We start from the raw sequence: 13,463 nt of genomic DNA, 5'->3' as shown, positions 1-13,463 counted from the left end.
GCTGCGGCCCCACACAGCCACGCTGACGCTGCCACGTTAATGTTGTGACCCAGACAACGGGGGGCCACACCGCTGCCCTCAGTCCTGTCCCTGCAGGGCTCCCTCAGGGTCCCCATCCTCTGCTCAGACGCCCACCTCCCTCCCCCCTTATTGCTGCCAGTGACCCTGTTTCCAGCTCCACTGGGAAAACCAGACACGTCAGAAGACAATTATCACAGGTTCCCGACACCGTCTGCATCTCCGTGGGGACCTTCACCACAGGGGAGCCATCCATGTTCCCAGCCAGAGCCGGTGCCTGGGCTGCTGCTGGAGGCCTCCCCCTTCTCTGCTTACAGGTGCTGGCCCAGCAGTCCGTCCCTTCTGCTCTCCTGTCATCTCCCTCCTCCATTCGATCCCGAGTCAGCATGAGAAGGACACCCAGACCCCCACCTGCGGGAGTGGAACTGACCGATGTCCCCCTGCTGTGCTCTCCAATGTGCCGCCCCCTCCGCTCTGGGCCCTGGCCCCTCACAGGCTTCCTCCTGTCAAAGACTGAGAACAGCAGGGAAACTGAGGCAGGGCCACTGCTCCTCTGAGGGCTGACAGGCCCCATGGTCCCTGGCGCCCTCTCTGAACGTCCCTCGCTCTGCCCTGGGTCCAGGACACCCCCGGCCACCCCTTCCTTCTCCCCCGTCCCGGGGGACGGCTGCCCCGGAGCGCTCGCAGCTCCGAGGCCGGGCGAGCTCCCGTCCAAACGCGCAGCAGCGAACCGCTTCCCGGCTGCTCCGCGTTCAGGACGCGGGACTCACAGGGGACGCACCGAGGGCTGCGGGGTGAAGGGCATTTCACAGGGACACCCCGAGTCACACGCACACCGGGCGGGGAGTGGAATTTAGGGGCTTCGTGGGTCTGACTGCAGGGCTGGTCAGACACGTTTCTGCACGGAGGGGCCCAAACCCCCCTTTACAGATGATCAGCTCCCTGAGGGTCAGGGTCTCACGGACAACGAGGGGGCTGGACCCCGAGAACCTCTGTCGGCGTTTCAGGCACAGTTCCTCCGGGACCAACGGGAAAGCCCCGGTCCCTCCACCCCCGTTCCCAGGGCCGCTCCTCTCCGGCGTCAAGTCCCCGGGGGTGAGTTTCCTTCTAGAAGAGTCCGGGGGGCGGTCAGGGGTGGGAGGCAGAGTCCGTGCCCGGGAGAGGGGCTCCGGGGACAGAGGGGAGGGAAGGGGGCTGGGCCCAGCCTGGGGGTCGCTCCCTGGTTCCCCCGACAGACTCGGGGCCCGGACTCAGGGACACCGTGCGACAAGGAGCTCTCAGAGCAGGAGGAGGAGGGGGATCGGGGCAAAGTCCCAGGGGCCGGGCCCGGCGCTCAGGGTCCGGGCCGGAGGGCGGAGTCTGGGCCGGGAAGCTCCACGTCGGGGAGTCCAGTCTCCCGGGTTTCACTTCTCCCTCTCAGACTGTCCACCTGGGCCTACTTCCCGGATACTCGTGACGCGACACGAGTTGCCTGTCTCATTGGTGGCCGGTGTCTAGAGCAGCCAATCAGCGTCACCACCGTCCGGGTTATAAGTCCCAGCTGGCGCGTCCTTGCTCAGCGTCTCCCCAAACTCCCAGGATGCGCATCATGCGGTCCCTGAGCCTCCTGCTGCTGCTCTCAGGGACGCTGGCGCTGACCCCGGCTGGGGCGAGTGAGCGCGGGGTCCGGAGGGTCGGCCTCTGCGGGCAGGAGCGCGGACCGACAGGGGCGCGGGACCCCGGGGAGGGCGGGTCTCCACCACCCCGGTCCGGACCCCAGATCCCTCTCCCCGTCCCATTTCCGTCCCCTCGACCGCGGACCCGGGACCCGCGCCGCGCGGAGGGCCGCCGGCCTCACCGCTCCCCGCCCGCAGGTCCGCACTCCCTGAGGTATTTCCACACCGCGGTGTCCCGGCCCGGCCGCGGGGAGGCCCGGTTCTTCTCCGTCGGCTACGTGGACGGCACGGAGTTCGTGCGGTTCGACAGCGACGCCGCGAACCCGAGGATGGAGCCGCGGGCGACGTGGATGGAGCGGGTGGACCCGCAGTACTGGGACACGGAGACGCGGATCTCCCAGGAAAACACACAGAATTACCATGTGGGCCTGAACACCCTGCGCGGCTACTACAACCAGAGCGCGGACGGTGAGCGCGCGGGGCCGGGCCGGCACGACCCCCCTCCCCGCGGACGGGCGGGGCCGCCCCGAGTGTCCGCGTCCGAGCTTCACCCCGAGAGGAGCCCGCGGGACTCTGACCCGGTTCGGTTTCGGTTTAGGTTTGATCCCCGCCGGTCCAGTCCAGGAGGGACCGGGGAGGCTGGCGGGGCTGACCTCGGGGCGGGGTCAGGGTCTCACACCCTCCAGCAGATGTACGGCTGCGACGTGGGGCCAGACCGGCACTTCCTCCGCGGGTATTACCGGTCCGCCTACTACGGCGCCGACTACATCGCCCTGAACGAGGACCTGCGCTCCTGGACCGCGGCCGACGCGGCGGCTCAGATCACCCGGCGCAAGTGGGAGGCGGCCGGTTGGGCGGAGAGAAGGAGGAACTACCTGAAGGACCAGTGCGTAGAGTGTCTCCGCCGGTACCTGGAGCGCGGGAAGGAGGCGCTGCAGCGCGCAGGTACCGGGCTCGCTGGGCCGCCCTCCGGGCCCCGTGCTCCCCAGTCTGGAGCAGAAACGCTTTTCTCCGCTCAGACGGGCCTCCACCAGCGCTGCGTCCCTTTGGTTCTAGAACTTTCTACAAACCAGAGGATCCGCCCAGGCGGCGATGTCCAGGCTGGGTCTGCAGTTTTCGCACCCCCGCAACTGTCCTGTCCAGTCTCAGGACGGCCACGGGAGCGCTGCTGGACTGCCCCACGGCCGTTGGAAGCTCCCAAATTTCTGACCTTTCCCCTCAGACCCTCCAGAGGCCCGAGTGACCCGCCACCCCACCTCTGAGCGGGAGGCCACCCTGAGGTGCTGGGCGCGGGGCTTCTACCCTGAGGACATCGCCCTGACCTGGCGGCGGGACGGGGAGGACCAGACCCAGGACACGGAGCTGGTGGAGACCAGGCCCGCGGGGGACGGGACCTTCCAGACGTGGGCGGCGGTGGTGGTGCCGCGTGGGGAGGAGCAGAGATACACGTGCCATGTGCAGCACGAGGGGCTGCGGGAGCCCCTGACGCTGAGATGGGGTGAGGAGGGTCCTCCAGGGACTTCAGCGGGGTTGGGGCGAGACCTGGGGGGCAGGGCCCTCACCTTCCTGTCCCTTTGCAGAGCCGCCTCCTCAGACCAACACCATCATCGTCATCATGGGCGTCCTACTCAGTGTCCTGGTCCTGCTTGGAGCTGTGGGGGCTGCAGCTGTGATGTGGGGGAGGAGGCGCTCAGGTAGGGTGGGTGGGGTCTGATTTCTTGTCCCACCGGGGGTCTCAAGCCCAGGAGACCTGTGTCCCTAGTCATTAAAGGGAAGCATCGTCTTCACTCATGTGCTTGCCAGTCTGGGGCCCTACTGGCTACACTGACTGGTTAGGAAGGCACGTGTGAGATAAGGGACAGATTCATCACCCTGATGACTCTGGGGATGGGGACCTGCTTCCCAACAGTCCCAGGTTCAAGGGGAGGGTCCCTGCTGAGGACAGACCTGCAGGAGGGCGGTGGGTCCAGTCCCTGCACATGAACTTCCCTCAGGTTTCCCGATCCTGTCCTGGGTCTGTAGTCAGAGTTCTGGAAACTTCTTCCCTGGGGTCCAGCACTAGGGCTTCCTGTAGGACCTCAGGGCCCTGCCTCCTCCCTGGTGTCTCACAGGATGTTTTCTTCCCACAGGTGGGAAAGGAGGGACCTACGCTCAGGCTGCCAGTGAGTATGGAGGGGGGACCCCTGAGACCCTGTGTTGGTGTAGACAGGGAGCCCATGGGGGACCTGCCCCTACCCCCAGTCTCTCCTTTGGTCTCCTGTCCTGGGGGCTCTGACCACATCCTGTTTTGTGCCACCCCAGGCAGTGACAGTGCCCAGGGCTCAGATGTGTCTCTCACGGCTTGTAAAGGTGAGGCCCTGACATGGGGAGGGTTCGGTGGAGGGGATGGGACTGGGTAATGGGGACCCTCCGGGCCATGTTGAGCACGAGGTGGGCTGTTGGACAGATGTCACCACCGACAGCAACTGATGGATGTTTGTTCACGATTATCTTCTTCTCCAGCGTGAGACAGCTGCCCTGTCGGGAAATGAGTGATGGAAGGTTCCTCACACACACACACACCAGCCCCTGTTTGTGACTTCAGGGACATCTCACTTCTGCTTCTGCAACTGGCATCTGAATGTCTGTGTTCCCATCAGCATCACTGAGGAGGTAGGAGGCGGGCCCACCCCATCCACCAGCCCCTCCCCACACTCCCCTGCTCCAGCAGAGGGTGGGCTGGGCCTCCCCACCCCTGTCTGTGTTTCCTGGTGCCTGAGCTGCACCTTCTCACTCCTCATTAAAGTAAGGATCTAGATGTTTTTCAGTTCTTGCCATGAGTGGTTGATGTGTTAATTAAAAAGTTGAAGACCCTAAGTTTTGAGAGGAAATAAATGGAATCATCAAGAACTTTACAGAACTCGTGTGTGTGCTGTGCTGAGTCTGTGGCAGGGACAGGAGGGGCTGTGAGGACCGAGCATGGTCGGGGCTGTGCCCAGTCAGTGCTCAGTGCATCGTGGGCTTTGACGTGGTCCCTCCTCCATTGGGTCACCCTCTGCCCCTTTGTCCTGTCCCTTCAGTGGAACCGTGTCCCAGCAGGACCTGGGATCACAGGAACCAGCATCCCCCGGGCCTTGTAAACTGTCCCCATGGAGCCCGTCTCCAGGACCGCGGGCAGCGAGGGCTGTGTGAGGCCGGGTCAGCCGAGGCTCAGGCCTGGGTCGGACCCTCAGCCCCATCTTCTGGGTCTTTATTTGTTGCTTCTTTGTTTCTGTAGAGCAGCAGGACTGCGTTTGTCCTTGTTAGGAGTCCTGGTCTCATTCTCCTCTGGGTGTCCCCTGTCTGTCAGCAGCAGAGGTGTTTTGCCTGTCACTGTCCCCACCAGGCCCAGGGGGTCCCTGCACACAGGAGTCTGGGGTGTGGAGAGATGAGTTGTCAGACTCATCCTGCTCCTGCCTCCTCTAGGGCTTGGCTGATCTTTCATCTCATCCTAAACTCTCAAAGGAACCGAGTTCAGGACCGAGCAGAGCTGGGATCCCACAATTTCCCATCCTAGATCAGTCCCCATTGGAATCCTGCTCTGCTCACCCGTGCCCTCCCCCTGCCCTTCGCTGCAGTGCTGGCTGCGGTGCGCACTCCAGGATGCACAGAGCGGGGTCTGCTGTGGACTCAGGGGAGCAGCTCTGTGGGGAAAGTGCGGGGGCATCGATGTCGGTGTGAGTGCACATGGTGTGGTAGCTGCCACGGAGCTGCTGTGGTTGAGGCCACGTTAATACAGACACAGCCTGCAGTGTAGGGAGGTGCTCTACCCTGACCATCTGTGAAGCACTGATGGCTGTGTGACAGACGTGTGGCACTGGGTTTGCATGTGGGGACATCACTGAAGCACAGTCGGGATCACTGCCGGCCTCTTGGGGCCCGTGCTGTGTGGGGAGACAGTGGGTGTGAGCACAGCACACAGGGAGGTGTCTGTGGGAGGGGGAGTGGTCTGGGAAGACGCAGGGGGATGGTGGTCCCCAGTGTGGGCTGTGGGGACAGGGAAGGTGGCTGCTTGATGTGGGTGGTCAGTGTGGGCCTCACTGGGGAGGTGGCCTTGAGGGGAGATTTGAAGGATATGGGACACTACCCACCAGGATGTCTGGGGAAAGTTCTGTCCAGGCAGGGGACCCTCCAGTGCGAATGCCCCGGGGCAGCGGTGTGTCTGGAGTCTGGGAAGAAGGAGGAGGGGTGGGGGTCAGTGTGGGAATGGAGCAGGGAGTGAGGGAGATGGGAGAGAGGCACGGCCAGACCACGTGGGCCTGGAGGACGTTGGAAGGGCACGACTGTGCTCTGAGTGAGGCGGGGTCAGGGGACAGTGTAGAGCAGGAGGAGACATGGCCTGACGTCCCCTTTAGTGGGTCCCAGTGGCTGCTGTGCTGGGGGCAGACTTGGGAGGTGAGGGAGGCAGTGTGGATGCAGGAGGGGTCTGTGCCGGGCTCCAGGGTGGGGATGCTTCCCGGGGTGAGCGGCAGGAATAGTGGGTGTGGGGGGATCCTGGATGCCTTCTGAGGGGGACCTGACGGCATTCCTGATGCTTAATCTGGGGCATGAGGGAGAGGAGTCCAGGTCAGCAAACATCTCAGAGGACACAAGAAGAAATGGAGTTGCGTCAGCAGAGATGGGGAGACTCTGGAAGCAGCGTATCTGAGGGGACGTCACAGACGTTCACTGTCAGAGACGGTGGAGCTGAGACATCTGTGAGAGATCCCAGGGAGTCGTCCAACTGGCAGGCGGACCGCTGAGTCTGGAGATGGGGGGATGTCTGGGCTGCACAGATAGACTCGGGAGGCCACACACATAAGTGCTATTTAAGCCATGAGCACGGGCGAGGTCACCAAGGGGGTGACAGCTACAGAAGATGAAGGAAGAAGGACTGAACCCAGGGCCCCAGTGCTGAGCGATCTGAGTGGACCGCACGCCAGAGCCGCCTGCACAGTCTGTCTCTGAGTCTAGAAGGCTGTTGAGCACTGAGTCCCAAACTTTCTTGTGCCCACAACTTTCCTGCACGCTTTGTTAAGACTCAGAGAGTCTGGAGCAGAGAGTGGGATTCTGGATTCATAACGAGGCTGGTGTGGATGCTGCTGGCCTTCAGGTGACACATTCAGCAGCAGGAACCCAGACAGGACCCCACACGGCTGTGCGTCAGCCTCACCTGCAGGGCTTGTCACACGAGTGATCCTGGCCTGGGGCCTGTTCCCCTGAGACGTGGGTCTGGGAGAGGCCGGGGGTTTGTAAGAAGCCCCACGAGCCCTCCTGGGGCTCAGCCAGACCGGGACCACTGAGGTCAGTGACGGGGCTCAAGGTGGGAGGGGTCTTCAGTGCACATTTAGTATTTTTTTTCCCACAGAAAGAAAAGAGGGGACAAATATTGTCATTGATGAGACGTGATGTTGGGAATCACAGTCGTTCTCTCCACCACGGGGTAGAGTCAGGTGGGAGATTGAAGAGGTGGCCCCAGGTCAGCATAATAAAATCTCTGAGTGAAACTGTTCCCCAGGTATATTTCTTGGAGCAAATAATGGAATCCTAATTTTTTCTAATTTAGATATAAAGCAGTATAGTGGGTTCTAGTGCTGTTTTGGGGAAAGCTGCAAAACACACCAGAGGCTGCACAGCCAGGAACAGCCCACAGCCCAGCCTGGGTCGGGTCCCACACAGGCCCCGCTGCCCTGCTGCCAGGCACAGATGTCACCGCTCACCCACCAACTCTCCTGAGGTGGGACCCTGGGCACCGAGGCCCAGACTGCTGTCTCTGCTGCTCTGGTGCCCGGACACTGTTGCTGCCCCTCCCACCACCCTGGCTGAGTGCCCTCTGCTCAGTCCCAGCCTCTCTGTGTCACCACGTCCTGAGTCAGAGTCTGGCATGTGGTCACCTGATGGGTGGAGCCTCGTGCCGTGTCCACATGCACGAATGTTGGGGACCTGGGTTTCCCTCTTTCATGGAGGGAAGTGGTCTCTGCCTCCCACCGAGACTCTTCTTTTTTGGAGAACACGGTTATTAACGTTCCCTGCGGACGGTGAAGCAAGGAAGGGCCTAGAACAGAAGAAGCAACAGGAGACCAGGTGGGGCTGCTGTCAGCTCACTGGGGAGTCAGAGAAAAGGGGGCCTTGGGCATAGTCAGGGGTCAGCCTGGGATGAGCTGCTGCTGCCCAGCGCTCCCCTGGCTGCAAGTCTCCTGGGGTCCCTTAGGGTTTAGGACACGCCCACCTGTGGGGGAGGGAGGGGGAAGGGAAAGTGCAGTTGTGCTCCAGGGAGGGAGATCGTGCCCACCAGGACCCTACGTGTGGAACCTTCCCCTGTAGGAACAGAGCTCAGGACCTGGGGTGGGGGGTGGAAAAGAAAGACACATTTCAGTCCTTGGAGCAAAGGTCTGAGGCTGGAACTTTCTGGTGCATTGCAGGCACTCGGGTTTGGCTGCAGGAACACGTGACCAATAAATGACGTCCCAAGCAGAGGGTCTCTCACCTGCTCTTCCTCTGAGTTTCTCTGTGGGATGGTGAGGGGTGTTTTCCTCCATTCACCCACTTCTCTGGTTCTCGGACACCAGCCGTGTTTCCTACAGTTCAGCTCAACTCCAATGTGAACTCCCTGGAGTCAGCCTCAGACCCCACGTGGTCAGGGTCCGTCCCACAAGACTGCCCTCCCCTCAGAGCAAGTCTCAAGTTCAGGTCCCTGTGTTACCTGCTCATCTCTCCAGCTTGCCTACAAAAGGTAGGGGCTCTCCATCAAGTTCATTAATTTGCTACATCAACTCACAGAACTCAGGAAAATGCTGTGCTGACTGTACATTTTATTATAAACAATGCAAGTGAGCAGCCAGATGAGGAGGGACATGGGGTGAGGTGGGGAAGGGTCTCAAGTACTGGAGCCTCTGTCACTGTGGAGTTGGAAAGTGTCACCTCCAACTGCCAGCATGGGGAGGGGTTCACTACTTCAGAAGCTCTCTGAACCCCATTATTAGGGGGTTTTATGGAGGTGTCACTATGAAGACAGATTTGACTAAACCCTTGGCCATTGGTGATTGAACTTGAACCCCCAGCCCCCTCTCTCCGAGGGTGGGCAGTGAGGCTGAAAGTTCTGACCCTCTGATCAAACTTGCTCTTTCTGGTGACCGGCCCCCATCCTGAAACTGTCCAGGACCCTCGGCCAAGGGTCACCTCTTTAGCATCCTTGTCACTCAGGAGACTCCAAGGGTTTTAGGAGCTCTGTGTCAGGAACCAGGGGGAAAGACCAAACACAGTCAGACCTCAGTTCCCGAATGTCTTCCATCTGGAACAATTGAATTTGTGGCCAAAATGTTTCTGAAAAATATGTCTCAGTTTTCAAACAAAGTTTTCATTCTTCACCTGACCACCCTTTCAGGCTGATACCTGTATGATTAGTCACCTGTATGACTGGGATCTCAAACAAACCACTTCTCGAACAGAATTCCAGAATGAATGAAGTTTGAGAAGCGAGGTTTTGCTGCATTTTTGTGTCAGACCGCAGGTCTCTGACCACAGACCTGTGAGCAGGAAAGGGCATCGTAACAGGGAGAGAAGTGGTTTGACTCCCGGCCAGAGCCCATTCAGTCCCGACGACGAGCCCAGTCCGTCCTCTGTGTCAGCGTGCTCACACGGCCTGAATGTTTGTGGAAACTGCACAACAGTTTGCGTCAAAGGGAGGTTCAGAGTAAGCCATAATGTGACGTCACTGCACAACTCCCAGCACAGCGAAAAATAAACTCAGACAAAATCAGTTCTTGGGAAGAACTGGGAGTAATTCTATCTCTTGTTAGTGCTAGTGTGAGAGTCAGTTGATTCAAATAATATGAAAATGTGAAACACTTCACTTCCTCACACAACAAAAAGAAGAATAACAACCAATATAAAAACAATAAACAACCAGAAGTAGCAGAAAATCAAACTACATGGAACCTTGACAACCAAGGAGTTGAAGAAACATTCACCCAGACCTGTAGGTGAGGCAGAGACTGGCAGAGAGGAGGTGCAGCAAGGTGGTGGAGTGGGGCGGGGTTGAGGCAGGGCTGGCTGAATGAGAAACTAAAGACCCGAAGCTAGCTGCAAACTACTGTGGGGGTTGCCTGGTGGGAGAAACTCCCAGTCTCAGTTGGGAATTGGGTCTAGAGCCCAGCAAGTGAGCAGCATTGTTCTCTCTCAGACTCCTCCCACAAAGACAATGCCACAAAGCAGTGACCTGGGTTTCCAGTCCTGGTGAATACCTAAGACCCCTCCCCCCTTACAATATAACAGGTGCGTGGAAACAAAGAAATATGACCCAAATGTAAGAATAGATCAAAATTCTAGAAAAAGAGCTAAGTGATGAGGAGATACACAACCTATCTGATGCAGAGTTCAAAACACTGGTAATGAGGATACTCACAGAACTGATGGAGCTCAGTTGCAAAATGAAGGAGCAAATGAAAATGACCCAAAGTGAAATAAAGCAAAATATACAGGGAACCAACAGTGAAGGGAAGAAAACTGGGACTCAAATCAACAATTTGGAATAAAAGGAAGAAATAAACATCCAACAGGAACAGAATGAAGAAACAAGAATTGAAAAAAAAATGAGGAGAGGCTGAGGAACCTCTGGGACAACTTTAAACGCTCTAACATCAGAATCATAGGGGTGCCAGAAGGAGAAGAACAAGAGCAAGAAGTTGAAAACTTATTTGAACAAATAATAAAGGAAAACATCCCCAATCTTGTGAAGGAAATAGACTTCCAGGAAGTCCAGGAAGCTCAGAGAGTCCCAAAGAAAATGGACCCAAAGAGGAACACACCAAGGCACATCATCATTACATTACTCAAGATTAAAGATAAAGAGAGAATCTTAAAAAAAAAAGTAAGAGAAAAGGAGACAGTTACAAAGGAGTTCCCATAAGACTATGAGCTGATTTCTCAAAAGAGACCTTACAGGTAAGAAGGGGCTGGAAAGAAGTCTTCCAAGTCATGAAACGCAAGGACCTACATCCAAGATTACTCTATCCAGCAAAGCCATCATTTAGAATGGAAGGACAGATAAACTGCTTCCCAGATAAGGGCAAGTTAAAAGAGTTAACCATTACCAAGCCCTTATTATATGAAATGTTAAAGGGACTTATCTAACAAAAAGAAAAAGAGCAAAGACTATCAAAAGTAAAATGACAGCAAATTCACAATTATCGACAACTGAACCTAAAAAATGAAAACAAACACTAAGCAAACAACTAGAACAGGAACAGAATCACAGAAATGGAGATCACAAGGAGGGTTACCAGGGAATAAGTAGCATAAATGATAGGCATAAAATAGGCCGGGGGGAGGTAAAGAATGGTATAGGAAACAGAGAAGTCAAAGAACTTATATGTATGACCCATGAACATGAACTAAGGGGGGAATGCTGGATGCCTGGGGGGTACAGGGAAGAGGGGGATAAAGGGGGAAAAGCGGGAAAACTATCATAGCATAATAAATAAAATATACTTAAAAAACAAATACTTTGAAAATGCTATGGCAGTACTTGCTATATCCAAACATTCACTTACCCTATGACCCAGCATTTCCAGGCTTCATTGAGTACTTAGTAGACATGTGCACATGTGTGTGCTAAGTAATATGAAGAAATTACTCATAGCAGTGCGATTTGTACAATCTGGGTGTAACAAATGCCCATGAGCAGCAGAGGACAAGGAGTGGGCTGTTTACACAGTCACACCCCGTGCAGCCATGAGCATGAACAAACCACAACCGCACAGGCCATGGGGACGGGACCCGGGACAGGACGCTGGTGGGAGCCGGGTGCAGAGCGGAGCCCGCTGGGATGTCCAGTCCTCCGAACAGCGGACAGAGCTCACCCACTGTGTCAGACACCCGGAGAGCGGTCCCTTGGGATGGGGGAGGTTTGTGACTGAGTAAGACCCAAGAGAGTCCCCTGGGCGCTGGGAGTGTCCCTGGGCGTTTATCCCAGCGCTCCCTTTGTGGGAACCCACTGCACTCTTGTGACTTGTCCCCCTCTCTCTGTGGGTGTGGTCCTTCATGAAAGGATGCTTTTCTGGGTTTTTTGAATTAATTCTCTCTAAGCCAACATAGAATGAGTGTTACTGAAAACTTTTAGAAATGCTGAATTGAAATACCCACTGCAAGTTATTAAAATCCAAGGAGACAAGTTTCCATGGTGGAGACAGAAGGAGAGAGTCCAATGCGAGAGCATGAGCCCGGGGGCTGACGCCCAGATGGCCTCGGGAACGGCGGTCAGGACAGGACCGGGAATCACACCCCAGCAGCCCCTGGGAGGGAGGGGGTGTGAGAGATGCCCCTGAGCAGTGCATGAGCGACCCGTGGACAGTGGCTAGTGGGCTGGACAGTCAGGAACTTGAGGAAAACGACCTGGGAGCTGAGAGGTGGAGGAGAGATGTGCTCGTGGACCCCTTGCCATGGGTGGAGAGGGTGGAGGTACTGAAGTGGGAGGCAATGCCAGCAGAGGGTGTTTGTGGGGGGCGCTGCTTGTACACGGGTGGGGAGAGGCCTGGATGGATGGGGTCACTTAGCCTCTCCCCAGCAGCACAGGGCTGCTCATGGGGCCCCTGCACACTGTGCCCACAGGGAGGAGCAACATGGGCTCAGCACCGGGGCTCCCACTCACCGAGGCTGATCTGGTGGCTGCCTGCTGATGGCCCCACCTGCTGCAGCAGCTTGTTCTGAGAAAAGAGAATTAAAACTGGTGAAATTAATTAAGAACACAACAGAGGTGTGTTAGATAAATACATCACTGCAGGTACAGGAGGGATTTAAACAACCCTAAAACTAGGGAGAAATTATGTCAATTGGAAAGACTGCAAAGAAAGAAGGTAAAGCAGTTTAAAATTTCTACTTTCTTTAAACCATATTCGGAATCTATTACTGGTAAGTTCTACTAAACCTTCAAGGAAGACCTCTGATCCTCTATAGAATACTCAAGAGAATGAAAATCATGGGGAAAGTCAACAACTCATTTGTTAGGCATGAATAACACCGACCCTAAAGCCAGTTAGGGAACAAATAAGAAAATAAAGCAAATCCTATTTAAGAAAGGAGATGTGAAAATTCTGAGAAGATATAGCAGGCTGTATCTATCAGTGTCCTACAGAACGATTAAACATCGTGTCCAGATCGGGTGTCCCGTGAGTGCAACCCACCACTTAAAGACTGAGAGAACAGGGATGACCGCGTCTCAGTGAGTGGGAGTCACGTCAGCGGGACCTCAGTTCTCCATCTGACCCACACTCCTCAGTCACATTCACTCCAAAGGACCCAGGCGACAGCCTCTTTTCCCATGTTCGGGATTGTCTCTTCATGGCAGATGCATGCCTTTGTCACCTCCGCACAGTCCCCTCTGCTGGGCACGTAGCACACTCACAGGCCCCAGGGACTAGGGGTGGGACGTATTTGCACATCCATTCTTCTGCCTGCTACAGCGTATTTGGGGACTGAATGGAGAGGTTTGAGATGTCTAGTCAAAGTCCCAGAGGTGAAGAGTCCATGGAGGGGGCGCTGTTGGAAGGGATTATTGCTAAAGATTAAGCAATGTTTATAGAACACTTTCAATAAAAAGAGATCTACATAGATTCACATTTCACTAGAACATCAGACATACAGACAAATGATGATCTTTCTCAGGCTCCAGGATGGTGGTCCTGCAGGTCCCTGGGGGGGCTGGATGGCAGCTCTGATGATTTCCTTGGTGATGCTGAGCTCCCCTTTGAGTCAGGGCAGAGACCCCCCAGGTAAGGGCAGAGCTGCTGCTCTTGG

The 13,463-nt window shown here is 56.4% G+C and overlaps 1 protein-coding gene across 2 annotated transcripts; it reads left to right on the top strand.

The window, feature by feature from the left end:
* The first annotated feature begins 1,568 nt into the window (after positions 1 to 1,568).
* LOC123825908 (class I histocompatibility antigen, Gogo-B*0201 alpha chain-like) lies at positions 1,569 to 4,543 on the top strand. Of its 2 annotated transcripts, none has more exons than XM_045849555.1 (8): positions 1,569 to 1,670; positions 1,872 to 2,141; positions 2,343 to 2,618; positions 2,896 to 3,171; positions 3,254 to 3,367; positions 3,803 to 3,835; positions 3,975 to 4,022; positions 4,176 to 4,527. In XM_045849555.1, exons 1-8 carry the CDS (start codon positions 1,598 to 1,600, stop codon positions 4,178 to 4,180), a joined length of 1,095 nt encoding a protein of 364 aa, XP_045705511.1. In that variant the 5' UTR covers positions 1,569 to 1,597; the 3' UTR covers positions 4,181 to 4,527. The 2 variants fall into 2 exon arrangements, with proteins under 2 accessions (XP_045705511.1, XP_045705512.1); XM_045849556.1 differs by having other exon boundaries at positions 1,592 to 1,670; positions 3,803 to 3,832; positions 3,972 to 4,022; positions 4,176 to 4,543.
* The last annotated feature ends 8,920 nt before the right edge of the window (positions 4,544 to 13,463 follow it).

The sequence above is a fragment of the Phyllostomus hastatus genome, unplaced genomic scaffold, assembly GCF_019186645.2.
Source record: "Phyllostomus hastatus isolate PE091 unplaced genomic scaffold, TTU_PhHast_1.1 phas_contig_716, whole genome shotgun sequence".
Lineage (NCBI taxonomy): Eukaryota > Metazoa > Chordata > Mammalia > Chiroptera > Phyllostomidae > Phyllostomus > Phyllostomus hastatus.
Note: the sequence above shows the minus strand (reverse complement) of the source record. Positions and strands in the feature narration are given on the sequence as shown.